Source organism: Parasteatoda tepidariorum, chromosome 10, assembly GCF_043381705.1.
Source record: "Parasteatoda tepidariorum isolate YZ-2023 chromosome 10, CAS_Ptep_4.0, whole genome shotgun sequence".
Classification (NCBI taxonomy): Eukaryota; Metazoa; Arthropoda; class Arachnida; order Araneae; family Theridiidae; genus Parasteatoda; species Parasteatoda tepidariorum.
In genome coordinates, this window is record NC_092213.1 from 9,637,054 (window position 1) to 9,652,761 (window position 15,708).

Here is a 15,708-nt window from a genome sequence, read left to right on the forward strand (position 1 = left end):
GTAATTATTACAGAATCTCTAAAAAGTTCATAAATTTAGTTTTCTAAATATTATGGAGTGTTGTAATGCGTAATGGAAGTACTAACTTACAGAATCTGAAAGAAGTAAAAGGCTGTAAATATGGGATATTTTTTATATATAATAGAATCTCTTTTGTTTTGATTTTATTAATGGACAAACGACGAAAATTAAGAAATTTAATTTACCACGCATAAAATGCAAGTATATTGAACTCAGATAATAAGTTAAAAAGTATGGAGAAAGCAAGGAAAATAATAAAGATTAATGAAAAGAGAAGAAAAAAAGTTATTTAAAGAAAAAAATATATTTTTAAAATATTTTTTAAAAAAATTTAATACAAATTCACGGATAGGTATAATTCTCGAAATTCATAACTTATATTCAGAAATATTTAGCTGTATGAAGGAATTCATACAAACGTTGCTGCAAATTCATGAATCGAAACACACCAAAATCAACCTTAATTCAGTCACGTAAAATAGTTTATACATTAGGCTAAAAATCCATGAATCGGCAGCATCATTAAAATTCATAACTTACGGAAAAGAAATATTTAGAAAACATTGTAACAGAATTCATAAAAGCGTTATCGCAAATACTTGATACTAAACCCCACAAAATCAGCCGAAATTTTCAGTCACGTAAAATAGTTCATACATAAGGCTGAATTCTCGAAATACATAATTTATTTTCTGCAATATTCAGTCTCATTAAAGAATTCCTCTTGAAAACAAAATTCGTGACATTTTAAGCAGTTTTCAATTGAACCATGTGTTCGATAAGCTGAACCACAGTACCGCGCTATGAAGCTTCAGAAATACTATAGCATGATTGAACTTTGAACCCTGTTATGGTTCAACGCATTAGAATATATCTAATAATAAGACCAATTTAATTACCACATGTAACGTAGTATTCACTCCTAATCTAAAACCCTCATCATTTTAGAGAACTATTTGAATTTTAACAGCATTCAAACACTAAATTAATAAAATAACACTCATTGTTTTAAGAAACCAAAATCTAATCCTTTCTCTGAGAAACATTTTTTTTTTTCTAGATCTCCATTCTAATATGTACTCCAGAGAGAAGAGTCTGTCACTCTTAGAGACCGTGCCCAGTAACTCCGCCCATCAATTCACGCTAACCAATCAACGTGAAGAACCGTTCCCATGGGAGTGTTCACTCATCCAGGGTTTCAGTCGCCATCTCTAGGGTAGATGTCGCTTTGAGGAGAAGTCTGTTTACAGGAACAATCACACAGTTAGGAGCGAAAGTTTTGATGATTATTTTATTGAAGAGATTGTGTGCTACTGAGGTTTTAAATAAAATTAAAACTTGTGATTGTTATTATCCAATCTTAAAGAAATTCCACTGTCACATTTTTTATTAAAAAAAATTAAGGCTGTTGACACTTAAACCTTTTTACTATCCTTAAAATAAAAAGTCTCAAATAATGGCTCGTGAGGAACAACAATCCGTTAAAACGCAAAATTAGGAAATTTTGATACTGGCCATTGGCGAGTTTTGGCAATTTTATTTATAACCAGTATTATTTGTGACCAGTAATTCAAAAATTGAAAATTAAAAAAAACTTTTGATATTATTAATCTAAGGCATTTTTATGGAAGCATTTTTAAAAATATAGTCAACATAACTAAGTTCGTTTCTAAAATTAAGAAAAATTTCAATAAACAAGCTTGAAATAAAGTTATTTTTCAGAATATTATAAAATATTTATGATAATTTAACATTTATTTCTTAAAAAATTACTATAAAATAAGCACATGGACATGCATTTTCAAGGGAAAATGTAGCGCTAAGTTGGCGGCAGGCGAGTAATTTTTTAATCGTCATTTGTCATATTTTGTCGCTTTGTGGTCGATGATGACAGTTAAGTTAACAGTTTCAGGTACAATAAAGTTGATTTAATTTATAATTTTAAGTTTACAATGCTAAACTTAAATGAGGAGACTCAGGTTCAAATCTAAACAGTGGCTTGTTGATGTTGCACCGACCATAGTGATAACATAAAAAATATTTTCGGTGGTTGACAGATCATGGGTTAGAATCATCCTAATGTCGGCTAACCGTGGGACATTTTCGTGCTTTTCCCCTCCATTTAATGCAAATGCGTATTAGTTCCACCAAAAAGTCCTCCCCGAAGGCTAGTTAGACCGAATGCTTGATCCAAAATTCCTCCTGTCTTTTTTTAAAGAATTAACAATAGAGAACACGAGAACAAAAGTTTCGTAAAAAAATTCATTTGAGAAACAATACAAATGAGGACTAAACGATTAAAATGTGGCAAAAATTCACTTTTATATAAGCTAGTTACACTTTTAAATTTTTTAAAGTATTTTGTATATAATGATATTAGTTAAATAATTTGTTAATTATCGTGAAATAATAGAACTTTAAAATTAGAAGAAAAATCACAATTCATTAAAGCAATATCCTTTAATTACAAAAATTTCGTTTTTGTTATTTATTATTTTGAATATTTTTTAAATTAAAAATAGGCACATCATGGTCATTTTTTGCAACAAATTATTTTTCATTAAAAGGAATAATTTTGAAATCAAAAAATAGATTCAAAAATAATAATTATTATTTTTGACTTTATTCAATTAATAATTCAATTATTATTATTTTTAAATAATAACAATGATTTACTCACGAAATTGAGTTTGTTTTTCTTTTTTTAAATATTTTTTTAACCACAAAAACACTGATTCTCAAGGTACTTTTGTAACAGCAAACTACTTCAGGTTAAAAAAAAAAAACTAATTTTGAAATTAGTAACATTAATACATTATTTTAAAGAAAAATAGTAATTTACTCACAAAATTGAGTTTGTTTTTCTTTTCTTAAATATTTTTTTAACCACAAAAATACTGATTCTCAAGGTACTTTTGTAACAGCAAACTACTTTAGGTTAAAAAAAAAACTAATTTTGAAATTAGTAACATTAATACATTATTTTAAAGAAAAATAATAATTTGTTTTGAAAATTGATTTCAAAACAAATTGAAATATTTTTCACGATAAAAATAAGGCACATCTTGTCAATTTTTTAGCAGCAGCTTAATCCATGTTAAAAGAAAAACCAATTTTAAAATTAAGAAATACCTAATTATTATTATTTTTTGTTATCTATTTAATTAATCATTTATTATTTTCCTAAATAGTAATAATTTACTCAATAAATTGTGTTGTTTCATCTTTGTTTTTCTTATTTTAAATATTTCGTACTATTAAAACAAGACTCATCAAGGCACTTTTGTATTAACAAATTATTTCAGGTTGAAAAAAAAAAGTAAATAATAGATAAATAAAAGAAAAAATACATTGTTTAAATTAATAATTTACTTACAAAATTATGTGTGTGTTTTTTTCTTGCGTTTAAATATTTTTTACCTTAAAAATATGGCACACTGTGCCGCATTTTAGTAACACAAATGCGCCACAGTGTGCCATTACTCTACGTAGAGATTTGTTAAATAATCAGACAAAGGGTTGAATCACCTATCCACGCCGGGTTTGCGGTTATCAATGTTCGTCTCCACAACCTTGTCATTTTGTACCAGCCCCAGAAGACAACGAGATTCCTGAGTCAATCATCGGACCAAACTTACTTGCCTAGAGGACCTTTATATAAAATTATCTCATATTTTCTTTAGATGGAGTGGAAAATCTTCCACGGTTAGCTTGATGACTTGTGGGTTCTAGTGGATAACTAGTGGAACTAGTGAATTGATGAAAAATATCACGCTAAAATCTTTATATCTTAGGGTGATATTTTTAAACAATATTGATGTGCAGTTTGAATTTCAAATAAAGTAATCATATGCTAGTTTAAACTCAAAAAAAAAAAAAAAAAAATTGAGGTTAGACGCCTTTTTATTTAAAAAGAAAGAAGGAATAATTTTGTTCACCATTTCCAGAAAAACTTAAAATTTCAAAATTCTTTATAATGGATAATAACAATGCATTTAAAAAAATGTGCACTAACTATTGCATTTTTTTTTATCCTTATCTTTATTTTTATACTTATATTTTTTTAAACTTATTTCTCTTACAAAATTTGCACTAAAATTTTTTTTTCCAGGTTGTGCAAAGCGATTTTATTTGAACTGAATATTTAAAGTTAAACACTAATAAAAATCAATTGCGCAATCAACAATATGATTTTTTTTTTAATTTAATCCACAAACAATTTAATGTCTCATTTAATTGTTTGTGGCATATATTTTATAATATTTTTTATTTCACTAATTTTATATTTTTTAGTTAATTTTCTTAACTTTTTCATTTTTAAAGAAACAAAAAAATTTTTAATTCAAGCTCTCTAACGTTTTGGAACTAGCATCTTTTAATTCTCCCGAAAAGCTGTGTTTTAAAAATCTACATCAACACTTTATAATCAGTTAACTACTGGTTTATTTTTTGAAACAAATATTAAAAAAAAAGAAAACACCCAAAAGGCGACCACATCATTGTCTTCAAGTTCAACTCATAAAATGCAGAACATTGTTTTAACCTTCTACTTTACGAACTCGCTCTCTCTAATCTTTTATGTCCTCTCCATCCACTCAACGGAAGCAAAACGCGTGGGCACGCCGCAATTGCTACGTCACCTTTTATTTTCTAGCCCCCCTCACTTATATCCCACCCTACTTTTCATGTCATTGGGAAGTAAGTAAGAAAAGAAAGGGGGGCAGAATAAAAAACACACGGATGACTTATTTCGCCATAAGATTCCACTTCCTCCAGCTCTTCCTTATATCCTTTAATAAGATTTTTCATTAATTAATCACTTCCCCCCCATTTCTTTTATTTTTCTTGCTTAGTTCTTTCCTTTTGTTATGTTGGGGGCTTTGATTAAGTTTCTGGTTAATTAAGTTGCACTCCGGAAAGAGTGATTGAATTTGTTAGGCGATGATGTACTGAAAACTGTAAAAAAAAAATTAAAAAAACAAAAAATAAAATAAAGTAAGTGTTAATCCAAAGGTGGTTGGATTTTCGTCCAGAAAGACAATGATTTCTTTTTTTCTTCTTCTTCTTTTTTATTACGTTAAAATAGGATAAAAATGAGAAAATGATCTCATCAAAGAAAAGAATGGTGGAATTTTTAAGGAGAACTTGCGGGGGAAAAAAGTTGAATCCCAGAATTAAATATGTCTTTGATTTTTCAATAGAATAAGATTTTCATTCCCTTAAAATTTAATTTCAAAAAAATAAATAAATAACAAAATTATATCTTTTTTAATTGGAAATGTTTTAATGTATTTTTACTGATACAGCTGTTGCAATTTTCATGAAGAAGTTTTTTTTTTCTCTCTAAATTAATATATATTTTTTTATTCCCTAAAAGCGCTTTAAAAAAAATGTGAAAAATTCCGAAAACCGCTAAACAAAACCTAATTTCTTTTAGAAACAATTTGAGTCTTAAAATCGTGATGCAAAGCTCAGCCGTTAAGTTTATAAGAGATAAAATTTCACAATAATGATAGTAAAAAGTTGTTTATTTTTAGACCTTCCTATTTGTGCATGCTATGATAAACTTGGGTATAACTTAATTTCTCTGTTAAAACATTTTTATTCCTGAATTTAAATTATAATTCAAAATTAATTTTATAATCCAAAATTAATTTTGCAATTACGTAAGAGGAAATATAGATACATTGAAAAAAGAGTATTGTTAAAACTACCGAAATCTGGTTGAAGTCACAACCAGATTTCTGACTTTATGGGAGCACAAACAGGCTCGATAATTTTTATTCAGACTCTTTGGCAATAATAATTTTGATAAAATTGGCAATAAAATATGGCTTATTGATGTGTGATAAAATTTGGTTAATTGTGTAAAATTTGGTAATTTTAAATGTGATACCTTAAAGAAACTATTTCAGTTCTCTATTTCTACTATTCTACTTTTGAAACTAGTACTGCTAAAACTATTTTACTTTTCAGTTATGTATTTGTTTCCAATTATGTGGTACTAGGAATTATAATTTTTAAAACCAGATTTTCCGGTAAACCGCTACTATAAGGATGGAAAAATTAGCAAATTAATTGTTTAAATACCATTTATTTTTGATTCATAAACCAGAATTATGTCTTTTGTTTTTCAAAAACGCTAATACCATACAGTATGGTAGTTAATCAGAATTTTTTTCTTTGTGAAAGGTCGCCATGTGGCGACTAAATATTAATAATGGTGATTAATAATATGTTCGTCAATCGCGACCTAATCGCCAATTTCTCGCCGAAAACACGTGTTTTCAACTTCTTATATTGTTTATTACACGGGAAAACTTATGTTCCCCTCAACGTTGGCTTATTTTACACTGGTTCCAGATTTCAGGAGAATTGAATTTGGCGATCAAAAATTTTGTTCCAGTACAAGTTTATTTCATATTACTTTCTTCTTAATTTATGACGGATAATATTTCAAAGTACACTGAAATCTCCAGGAAAGGCCACCTCTATTTACGACAACTTTTAGGAGGCACGGAAATTTTTCCATGGACTTTGTTTTTGAAGACAGACAAATAAGATTATTAACAAAAACAAATTAGATTCAAATGCATTTGAAATATTTGTGAGTGGATCTTATTTAGAGAGCTCTTTTTGACGATCTCTGAAGGAGATCTACAACCTCATGTTGCAGTCATGACTGACAACCTCATGTACAACCTCATGTTCATCTCATGTCTGAGTGCAGTAAAGACGATGCTATCAATGATTTATTTTTAGAGTAGGAAGTTAAATTTTAAAAAAAGGTTATCTTAAAAAAAAATTTAAAGAAACTAATCATCTCAAGCAAATAAACCAATTCTCATTTTTTGTCAAAGTAAACTAATTTTTATAACATAAAATAAAATGCAAACTTAGACAAAAAGCATAATTGTTTATTTATTTCAAGTAGTTCTATCATTAATGATTGATAAATTTGTTTTTACACATAACTCTGTTCGTAGGGATCATTTTTATTTTATTTTACAACCGTCGTTGAACAGCCGACCCAATTTTATGGGTTTACGACAACTAATGTTCAACTCCGTAGCCTTGTAATTTTGAACCCAATCCAGAAGACAAGGGAACTTCTGGATCGAGTATTGGGAGAAATTTGCCCTCGAGGAGGACTTTTTGATAGAGCTAACCCGCATTTGCGTTACAAGGAGAGGAAGACCACGAGAACCTTCCACGGTTAGTCTGACGGCAAGGGAACTCTAGCCCATGATCCGTCTACCACTGAGGATATTTCATGTTAGCATTGTGGGCGGTGCAAGCCGGATGCGGAATTCGCATCGACTGGGATACGAACCCGGTTCGCCGCATTGGATGACGAATGCTCTATCCCCTGAGCCATCGCGGCTCTATGGATCATTTTTATTGACGCTATAGTTTATTCATCGATGTAGTTTTCATGACGCCAACACCAGTTGCACCAAGAAAATGACACTGACTAAAACTAAAATCGCTTGCGAAAAATCATGTGCCTTCGATAACATCTTTTTGAAGTCAATGGAGGTACCCCTAAGAACGACCCACCTTAATTAATACCCATTTTACCATGGAACGGAGAGTGGTCACCCCCGAGAGGTTTCACTGTAATCTAATTAATATAATTTCATATTATAATTGCAATTACCTGTTTTTTTTGTTTTTTTTTTCATAAATTTCATGTTTGTCAACATCAGTTTTTATGTTACATTAGTGGTTTAAAAAAACTTAAGCCCAAAACTTTGTTACTTGAAAACGTTATGTACAATACTTAAATTTAATATAAACCTACTTGTTTTCCTTCAACATAAACCTACTAAGTCTTCTTTTATTTTAAAAATGAACCCTGTAATGTTTTCCATATTTTGAAAAATGCTTCACATTAACAATAATGATTTCCTTTAAGTTTAAATTTTTCAATTTTTGAAAAATTGGTCACTTTTAAAAATGCTACCTCTGGCTGGTAACAAACTTTCTTTACTTTGCCCTAGACTGTAAAAATGTTTGGATCAAATTACGTAAAAAAGTACCAGCACTCATTTGCCAGTACTTTTTACCGTAAAGCCCATTTTAACCGGAACATGTTACGGAGCAAGAGTCAGATACACTGTAATTTTTACATTAATAATTACAGTAAAATCACTAAATAATTCCAATTAAATAAATGTTACTGTAAAATTTAGGGTATAATATTTTATGGTAAAAATGGATTTTACAGTAAAATGAATTCTATGGATGATGCCGCCAAAGTGCTGGTACTTCATACCGTAATTTGATCCGAAGTTTTTCACAGTGTATACCTTACACCTAATCAATTGTAGACATACTATCGAGAAAGAATTATTTCGTATTTCACAGTATAAAGATTACTTAAAATAATACTGAGAATGCAGACATTCATTTTCACTACCCCCAAATCAGTAATTAATTTGGGATGATAATTTTTTTCTCCTTTGTACGTTATAGAAAAAACTTATTTTAAAATGTAAAATATTTTCTTTTGAGAAATAAAAAGCAAAATTTGCATACATTTTAATTTAATAAATTGCAGCATAAATAAATAAGAAAAAATTAAGATCATAAGAAAATATACCGAAAAATATTTCTTTTTAAAAAAGAAACAATTTATCCGTTTAGAAATATTTATCAGTTTATAAATAAAATTCTGTATGTTAAAATGTTTAAAAATCTGATCTTGAAAGATATTTTGTAATCTCTGTAAATAAACAACAATTTAACCAAATTTTTACAAGAAGCTATATCACAAAGAAATAAAAAAGTTACTGACTGTACTACATAATTTCGTTTAAAAATATGTGAGGAAAAAGTTAATTGATTCTGATATCTGATTTTTAAAGATAATTATTTTAATCAAAGTTAAAGAAATTATGTAAGTTTGTTGTTTATTATGGAGAACTATCGGCGCTTTATTAAAAACAAGATAATCCATTTTTGCTTTGATTTAAAATAAAGCAGAGCTCAATGTTCGCTCTCAAATAAAAACAAATTATATTTGTTTTAATAACCTAAGGATATTTTTAACACTTTTTTTAATAAATATTAATCAATATTCTTGCTTTCTCATAATCCAGATTTATTTAGCAAATATGTTTTTCTAATAGTTTGTTATTTACATTTATTTATTTGTTTTGTTATTATTTAATTTATGCTTTTTCGAAATATACAACATTACCAGAGGCTGATTTCAGAATTGCAAAGTAAGAAATGCTGGAAAGGAAAATAATAAGATTATTTTTGGAGCGACGTTGCGTTTTTTTTTTTTTTTCATTATTATTATTTTAATGTTTTGGATTAAAAAAAAGAAAAAAAATAACAAACTGTTTTAGATTTCAAAAATAAGATTTTACTCCTGAATCATAAAATAATTTAAAATTGATACTATATTCTTCGCTGAGAAAATACTTTAGATTTCTGTCAGTGAATTGTAGACACAAAGCAAAAAATTTTGTAAATTAAAAAGCTTTAATTTAAGGACAATTTTTATAAATAAAAAAAAGGAATAAAGAGGAAGATACCCGAAGAGTTATTGTCCAACAACACAAATTGTTTGGTATTTATTAATACTTTTTAGAACAGAATACGTTGATACATTATACGTTACTCAAAAAAGTATGGTCAAGACAACCCGAATTTATATATATATNGTTTCATTTATTGCGCTTAAGCTGCAAGTAAACAGAACTCATTGGATAAGTTCAAAATGTAGAATAAAACAAAGAAAAATTATAGACATATGAAAAGAAAAAGTGGGAGGGGGAAATAATAAGTTAAAGAATAACAAACAACAGTTTAAAAAAAATAAAAAAAAGGATGAAATTTTATTTAAAAAACAGGAAAAAAACCGGAAAATAAAAGATATAATCTTTTCATCAGCCCACACGATTATATCCGCAAAATCCTTATTTCCCCTCCCCCTTTTTCTTTTCATATGTCTATCATTTTTCTTTTTTTTTTTTATTCTACATTTTGAACTTATTGAACTATTGATAACATTTTGAACTATTTTATTCTACATTTTGAACAACCAGAAAAGTCATTACCATAGATTATGGTAATTTTACAGATTTTTTTTCTCCGTGTGAAAAACAACTTCTAATAGAATGGTCAATATTCCGTATAATTTTATGTCATAAAAAATAATATTTTATGATTTATTTTTCTATTTGTATGCCTTTACAAGACCTATACATAAATATGATAGAGGTGATTGATTAATTATAATCAATTAATTACACTCTTTAATTTATTGAATTAAATGCGAGTAATCAAAGTATAAATTGATTTATTTGTATTAAATAGCAATTCCTCCAACTCTGATACATAGTGTATTTCATTTTGAAAAATTGTTTCTAATTGTATTTTCTTGTTGTTTCTAATGCCACTTGCCAAAAGAAGCGAGCCTGCTTGGTGAAATTAAGCGAATTTTAAGGCAGAGGGTATCTTTCTTATTTTTCGGTGGCGCGATCTATGGCCAAGAATACGACTTCAGTCATACACACTTCACAGCCTGTTTTATGGGGTGGACCTATTCATATATCCATTTATTCATCCACAGATCGTAATTTTGACCTGAACCAGAGAACGAACAATCTCCAATTCAGCACCCCCTGAAGTAACGATTTGTTATGGGAGCTTGGGGTACTTTGAGACACGACAGATTTAACGTGCACCAGTCACAATCTACACGGGGAGCTTTCGGTCGGCGGGGATCGAACTCACGACTTCTTTCACGTGGGCCCAACGCCCTATCAACCAGGCTATCTCGGCGAGAACATTTTTACAATTAGTAACATTTTTTAAATAAATTCAACTGGCAAAAGTGAGTGTGTATTAGCGTTTAGTGTAGAATGTTTCCATTTTTTTTTTTNTTTTTTTTTTTTTTTTTTTTTTTTTTTTTTTTTTTTTTTTTTTTTTAACCTTTTTAAAGGACAAAGTTGAGGAATTATGTTTTTCTTTAAACAAATTACTTTTTAAAATTGAAGTGTTATAATTTTAATGTGATAAAATGCATTATGATCTATTAATATAACTAACATTCATATATTTTACTTACTTTTAATAGCATTAAACTGAACATTAAACGAAAATTAATCTTTTTTACATCAAACCTCAAAAAATAGACGTCAGTAAAAAATGGAACAAATTTTACTTTCATTCTTTTCTATCATTCCATTATATTCTTTCATTCTTTTCTTTTTTTTTTTTTTTTTTTTTTTTTTTTTTTTTTTTTTTTTTTTTTTTTTTTTTTTTTTTTTTAAACTGGGATTACAAGATTATATTTTGTCAGAATATCTATGATAATTTTTTTTAAAATTTTTTTTTTTAAAAAAGATATATCGGAATTATTAATTTTATCAAAGAAATATAGTACACTTTATTAAAAAATAATCTATATTTCTTAAATATTAAAAGAACTGGTAAATAATAAAATGTCATCAAGGCATGTAATGCATTGCACGTTCATCTGTATTTTTTTAAAAAGATACTTATTATTATTCTACGAAAGATAAAAAGAAAGCTGAGATATCTTTATGGATGAATAAATACAAGATTAGACAAAATATAAAGAGGCACACAGTTGTTTCGATGTTATAAGCAATCATCCCCACAAGCAAGATACTGAATGCTATAACAGGAATCTTTTCATGATAAATCCTGTTTAACCTCTATTGAATATTTAAAGTTAAGAGAAAGTTATGAAGTTTTAAATTACAAGAGATCAAAATGCAAGCATTTTGTGACCGATTAACTTTAACCACTGTATAATTCTGGGTCTTGAAAAAAATTGTTTGCAATTAGTTATTTGAAAATAATTTTTTTATTATTTGAAATTTCATGGTTTACACTTGGTTTATCAGAATTAACTTTTTTCTTAACTTAAGTTGGAACTTTTTTCTTAACACTTGGTTTATCAGAATTAACTTTTTTCTTAACTTAAGTTGAAAAACCTCGAGAGAAACTTTTCGTCTCGTATTTTGTTTCAGCATTTGATTTCCTTATCAATTTTTAATTTTATTTTAATTTTTAATAATATGAACTGGCACAAGCATAACAATACTTAAACTATTACATTGTCATAAATATTTTTTTATTCTGGAAATGAAAAAAAAAGACAGTTTAAGACTTTTATGTCTAATTTTTTTATTCATTTATTTTGTAAAAGCCTTAGAAAAATGAGCATGACCGGATGGCTCTTAAACCATTGTTCGTAGATTCAAAAATAATTTATTATGTGTTTTTACTTTTTTTTTAACAAACAATATTGCGAAGAAGATTAAAAAAAGAAAAAAAGATATAAGATTTTTTTTTACGCTGTATTGTTTTCCTGATAGGATTTGAAAAAATTTCTGTACTGGTGAAGTATTTTTTTTTATTGATACAAATGCGCATTATTGGTATTAAAGCAGAATATAAATATAATTATTGAAAATGTAATAAAAACTCAACTATTTTTTAAAAAAATTATTACAAATAATTAACAAATAAAAATACTATTTCTTTTTCCCGCGTTGAAATTTAAATAAAGGCTAAGAAAATTTTAATTTAATTTTTAAAAAAACCCTTAATCTTTATTCAAAAGTGTAAAAAATTCGAATTAAAATTTGCCTTAATTATCTTATATTATAATTGAGATTTTCTTGATAACTTATCTCAACGTTTTGAAACAAAAAACTTGAACTACCCAGAATTATTAAATAGTTCTAAAATAACACCAAAATTTTATAGGATTTTAACAAAAGATTATGAATTTAATATATACATGGTTTCTTTACATATTAGTACTTGAATTAGAAAATCGTTTTGAATTGAAAATTATTTGAGTTCAATTGAAATTGAAAAGAGAAAAAAATTTCTATTGTACCAGTTTTAATTATTGGAAAATACCATTGAAATGTGTTTTAAATGTTCTATTTTTATCTTAGATTATCAGTCCTGCATTGAAATCCAATATTGAAAAACCAACTTAANCGAATTAAAATTTGCCTTAATTATCTTATATTATAATTGAGATTTTCTTGATAACTTATCTCAACGTTTTGAAACAAAAAACTTGAACTACCCACAATTATTAAAAATAGTTCTAAAATAACTCCAAAATTTTATAGGATTTTAACAAAAGATTATGAATTTAATATATACATGGTTTCTTTACATATTAGTACTTGAATTAGAAAATCGTTTTGAATTGAAAACGATTTGAGTTCAATTGAAATTGAAAAGAGAAAAACATTTCTATTGTACCAGTTTTAATTATTGGAAAATACCATTAAAACGTGTTTTAAATGCTCTAAAGTTTTTTCACAATAACTAAAAACTCAAATTATGCGACATTTTTTATCTTAAATTATCAGTCCTGCATTAAAATCCAATATTGAAAAACCTACTTAAACTATATCATCTTATTTATATCTTAAATTGCAAGTTGCAATATGTAATCAAAGATTGAAAAACCAACTTAAACTATATCTGATGGGTATATTAAATTTTAAATTATCAATTGAGATTTTAAATCACATATTTAAAGGCAAATTTGGATTATTGCATTTGATTTTTATTTTAAATTGTCAATTAAAATTTGCAATCATATATTGAAAAACCAACTTAAACTGTAACTGCTCAATATGCTAAATTGTCAATTGAGATTTACAATCATATATTGGGAAACCAATTTATACTATAACTGATTGATATGTTAAATTGACAATTAAAGTTTGCAATAAAATACTGAAAAATCAATTTCCATATTTGATAGGTATATTGAATTGTCAATTGAGATTTGCAATCATACAGTAAAATACCAACTAAAATTAATAGTTCTGATTTTTAGCCGCAGTTTGCAATCACACATTGAGAAATCAATTTAAACTATAACTGATTCATATCTTAAACTGACAAAGTTTGCAATCAAATACTGAAAAACCAACTTCTATATTTGATAGGTCTATTAGTTGTTCATGGAGGTTTGCAATCATATATTGACAAAACAACTTAAACTATAACTGATAAATAGGTTAAATTGTCATTTGGGATTTGCATTATTGTATTGAAAAACCAATTTAAACTGTAACTGATTTATATGATAAATTGTCAATTGATATTTACAGTCATATAATGAAAAACCAATCTAATTTATAACTGATTGATGTATTAAAATATAAATTAAGATTTGAAATCATGTATTGAAAAACCGAATTTAATTAATACACCCGATTTATATCTTAAATTCACAGTTGAGATAAAAAGTTGAGTTAAAATATCAGTTGAGATTTGCAATAATTTATTAAAAAACCAAATTTTAATTAATTCATCCGATTTATATCTTAAATTCTCAGTTGAGAATTTAGAGAAGTTGAGATAAAAAGTTGAGTCAAAATATCAATTGAGATTTGTAATAATTTATTGAAAAACCAAATTTAATTAATACATCCGATTTATATCTTAAATTCTCAGTTGAGATTTTAGAGAAGTTGAGATAAAAAGTTGAGTCAAAATAACAATTGAGATTTGTAATAATTTATTGAAAAACCGAATTTAGTTAATAGATCCGATTTATATCTTAAATTCTCAGTTGAGATTTTAGAGAAGTTGAGAAAAAAAAAGTTGAGCTGAAATATCAATTGAGATTTGCAATCATATATAAAAAAACAAACTTTAATTTATACATTCGATTTATATTTTAAATTCTCAGTTGAGATTTTAGAGAAATTGAGATAAAATGTTGATATAAATGTGAGAAATTTATAACAATTTAAAAAAAATATGTATATTACCCTCTCTTGGTCTTTTAGGAGTAACCACACGAAAAGCGCTTCCCATTTCCCCGAAATTAAACGGCCGGTCTTTACAGATTCCTATCGTCGGTGGTCCGGCTGAGTCCGTCATTTCTCCGACCGGACAATCTGAGAGATCTTTCCGATTGCATCCATTGCAAGCGATTTTTTCTTCCTCTTCACTTCGATTACAATTAAATATCGTCTGCTTGATCACAATTAGAAAATCTGACCCAAGACAGGAAAAAAATAACAAACTGGGAAAAATCCAACCACCCTACCGCGCGCGGGGAGATTCGACGGCCGAATAAAAATCACGTGCTTGGGAACACTTTGTGGGGGTGGTGGTACAGGGGCGGAGAAATTATTAACGGGGGAAGAGAGAGAGAGAGAACGGCGCGCGCGCGGTTCTGCGGTCTCAAATAATCACTCAGTAAATAAATAAATAATCGTAAGGCTCTGAGGAGAGTCGGAAAAAAGAGTATTAATAAAGGGATGAATTTTGGGGGGGGATCGAACGAAAAAATGAGGGGTGGACGATTATTATAATGAAGAGGATGAATCGAAACAGAGCATCCAATAACTCAAGGGGGTGGGGGATGTTACGGTGTGAGCACGCATGCCGCCTTTTTCAACCATGGAGTGGACAGAGGGGGGTGGATGGATAGCGGGTGAGGGTTGCTAAGGGGCACGCCTTCTTTCTGAAGATGAAGATTTTTTGTTCTCATTCAAGAATGATGTTTTGCAAACGATGGGGATGTTTTTTGGTCTAGACTACTTTCTTACAGCTTTTAGTTCATCATTCGATCTAAGACACAAAACAAAGCTCTTAAAAATAAATTGTTCTAATTTTAATTGTTATTTTGGCAATTTTTATGAATAA

The 15,708-nt window shown here is 27.7% G+C and overlaps 1 protein-coding gene across 1 annotated transcript in view; it reads right to left on the reverse strand.

The window, feature by feature from the left end:
- LOC107457216 (zinc finger protein Gfi-1b-like) overlaps positions 1–15,136 on the reverse strand; it is a 103,551-nt gene extending 88,415 nt beyond the window's left edge. Inside the window, exon 1 of the mRNA XM_043047809.2 lies at positions 14,826–15,136. Coding sequence (XP_042903743.1) covers positions 14,826–14,937 — 112 coding nt within the window. The 5' untranslated portion in view covers positions 14,938–15,136. The remainder of the gene's footprint in view (positions 1–14,825) is intronic.
- Between the last annotated feature and the right edge of the window lie 572 nt (positions 15,137–15,708).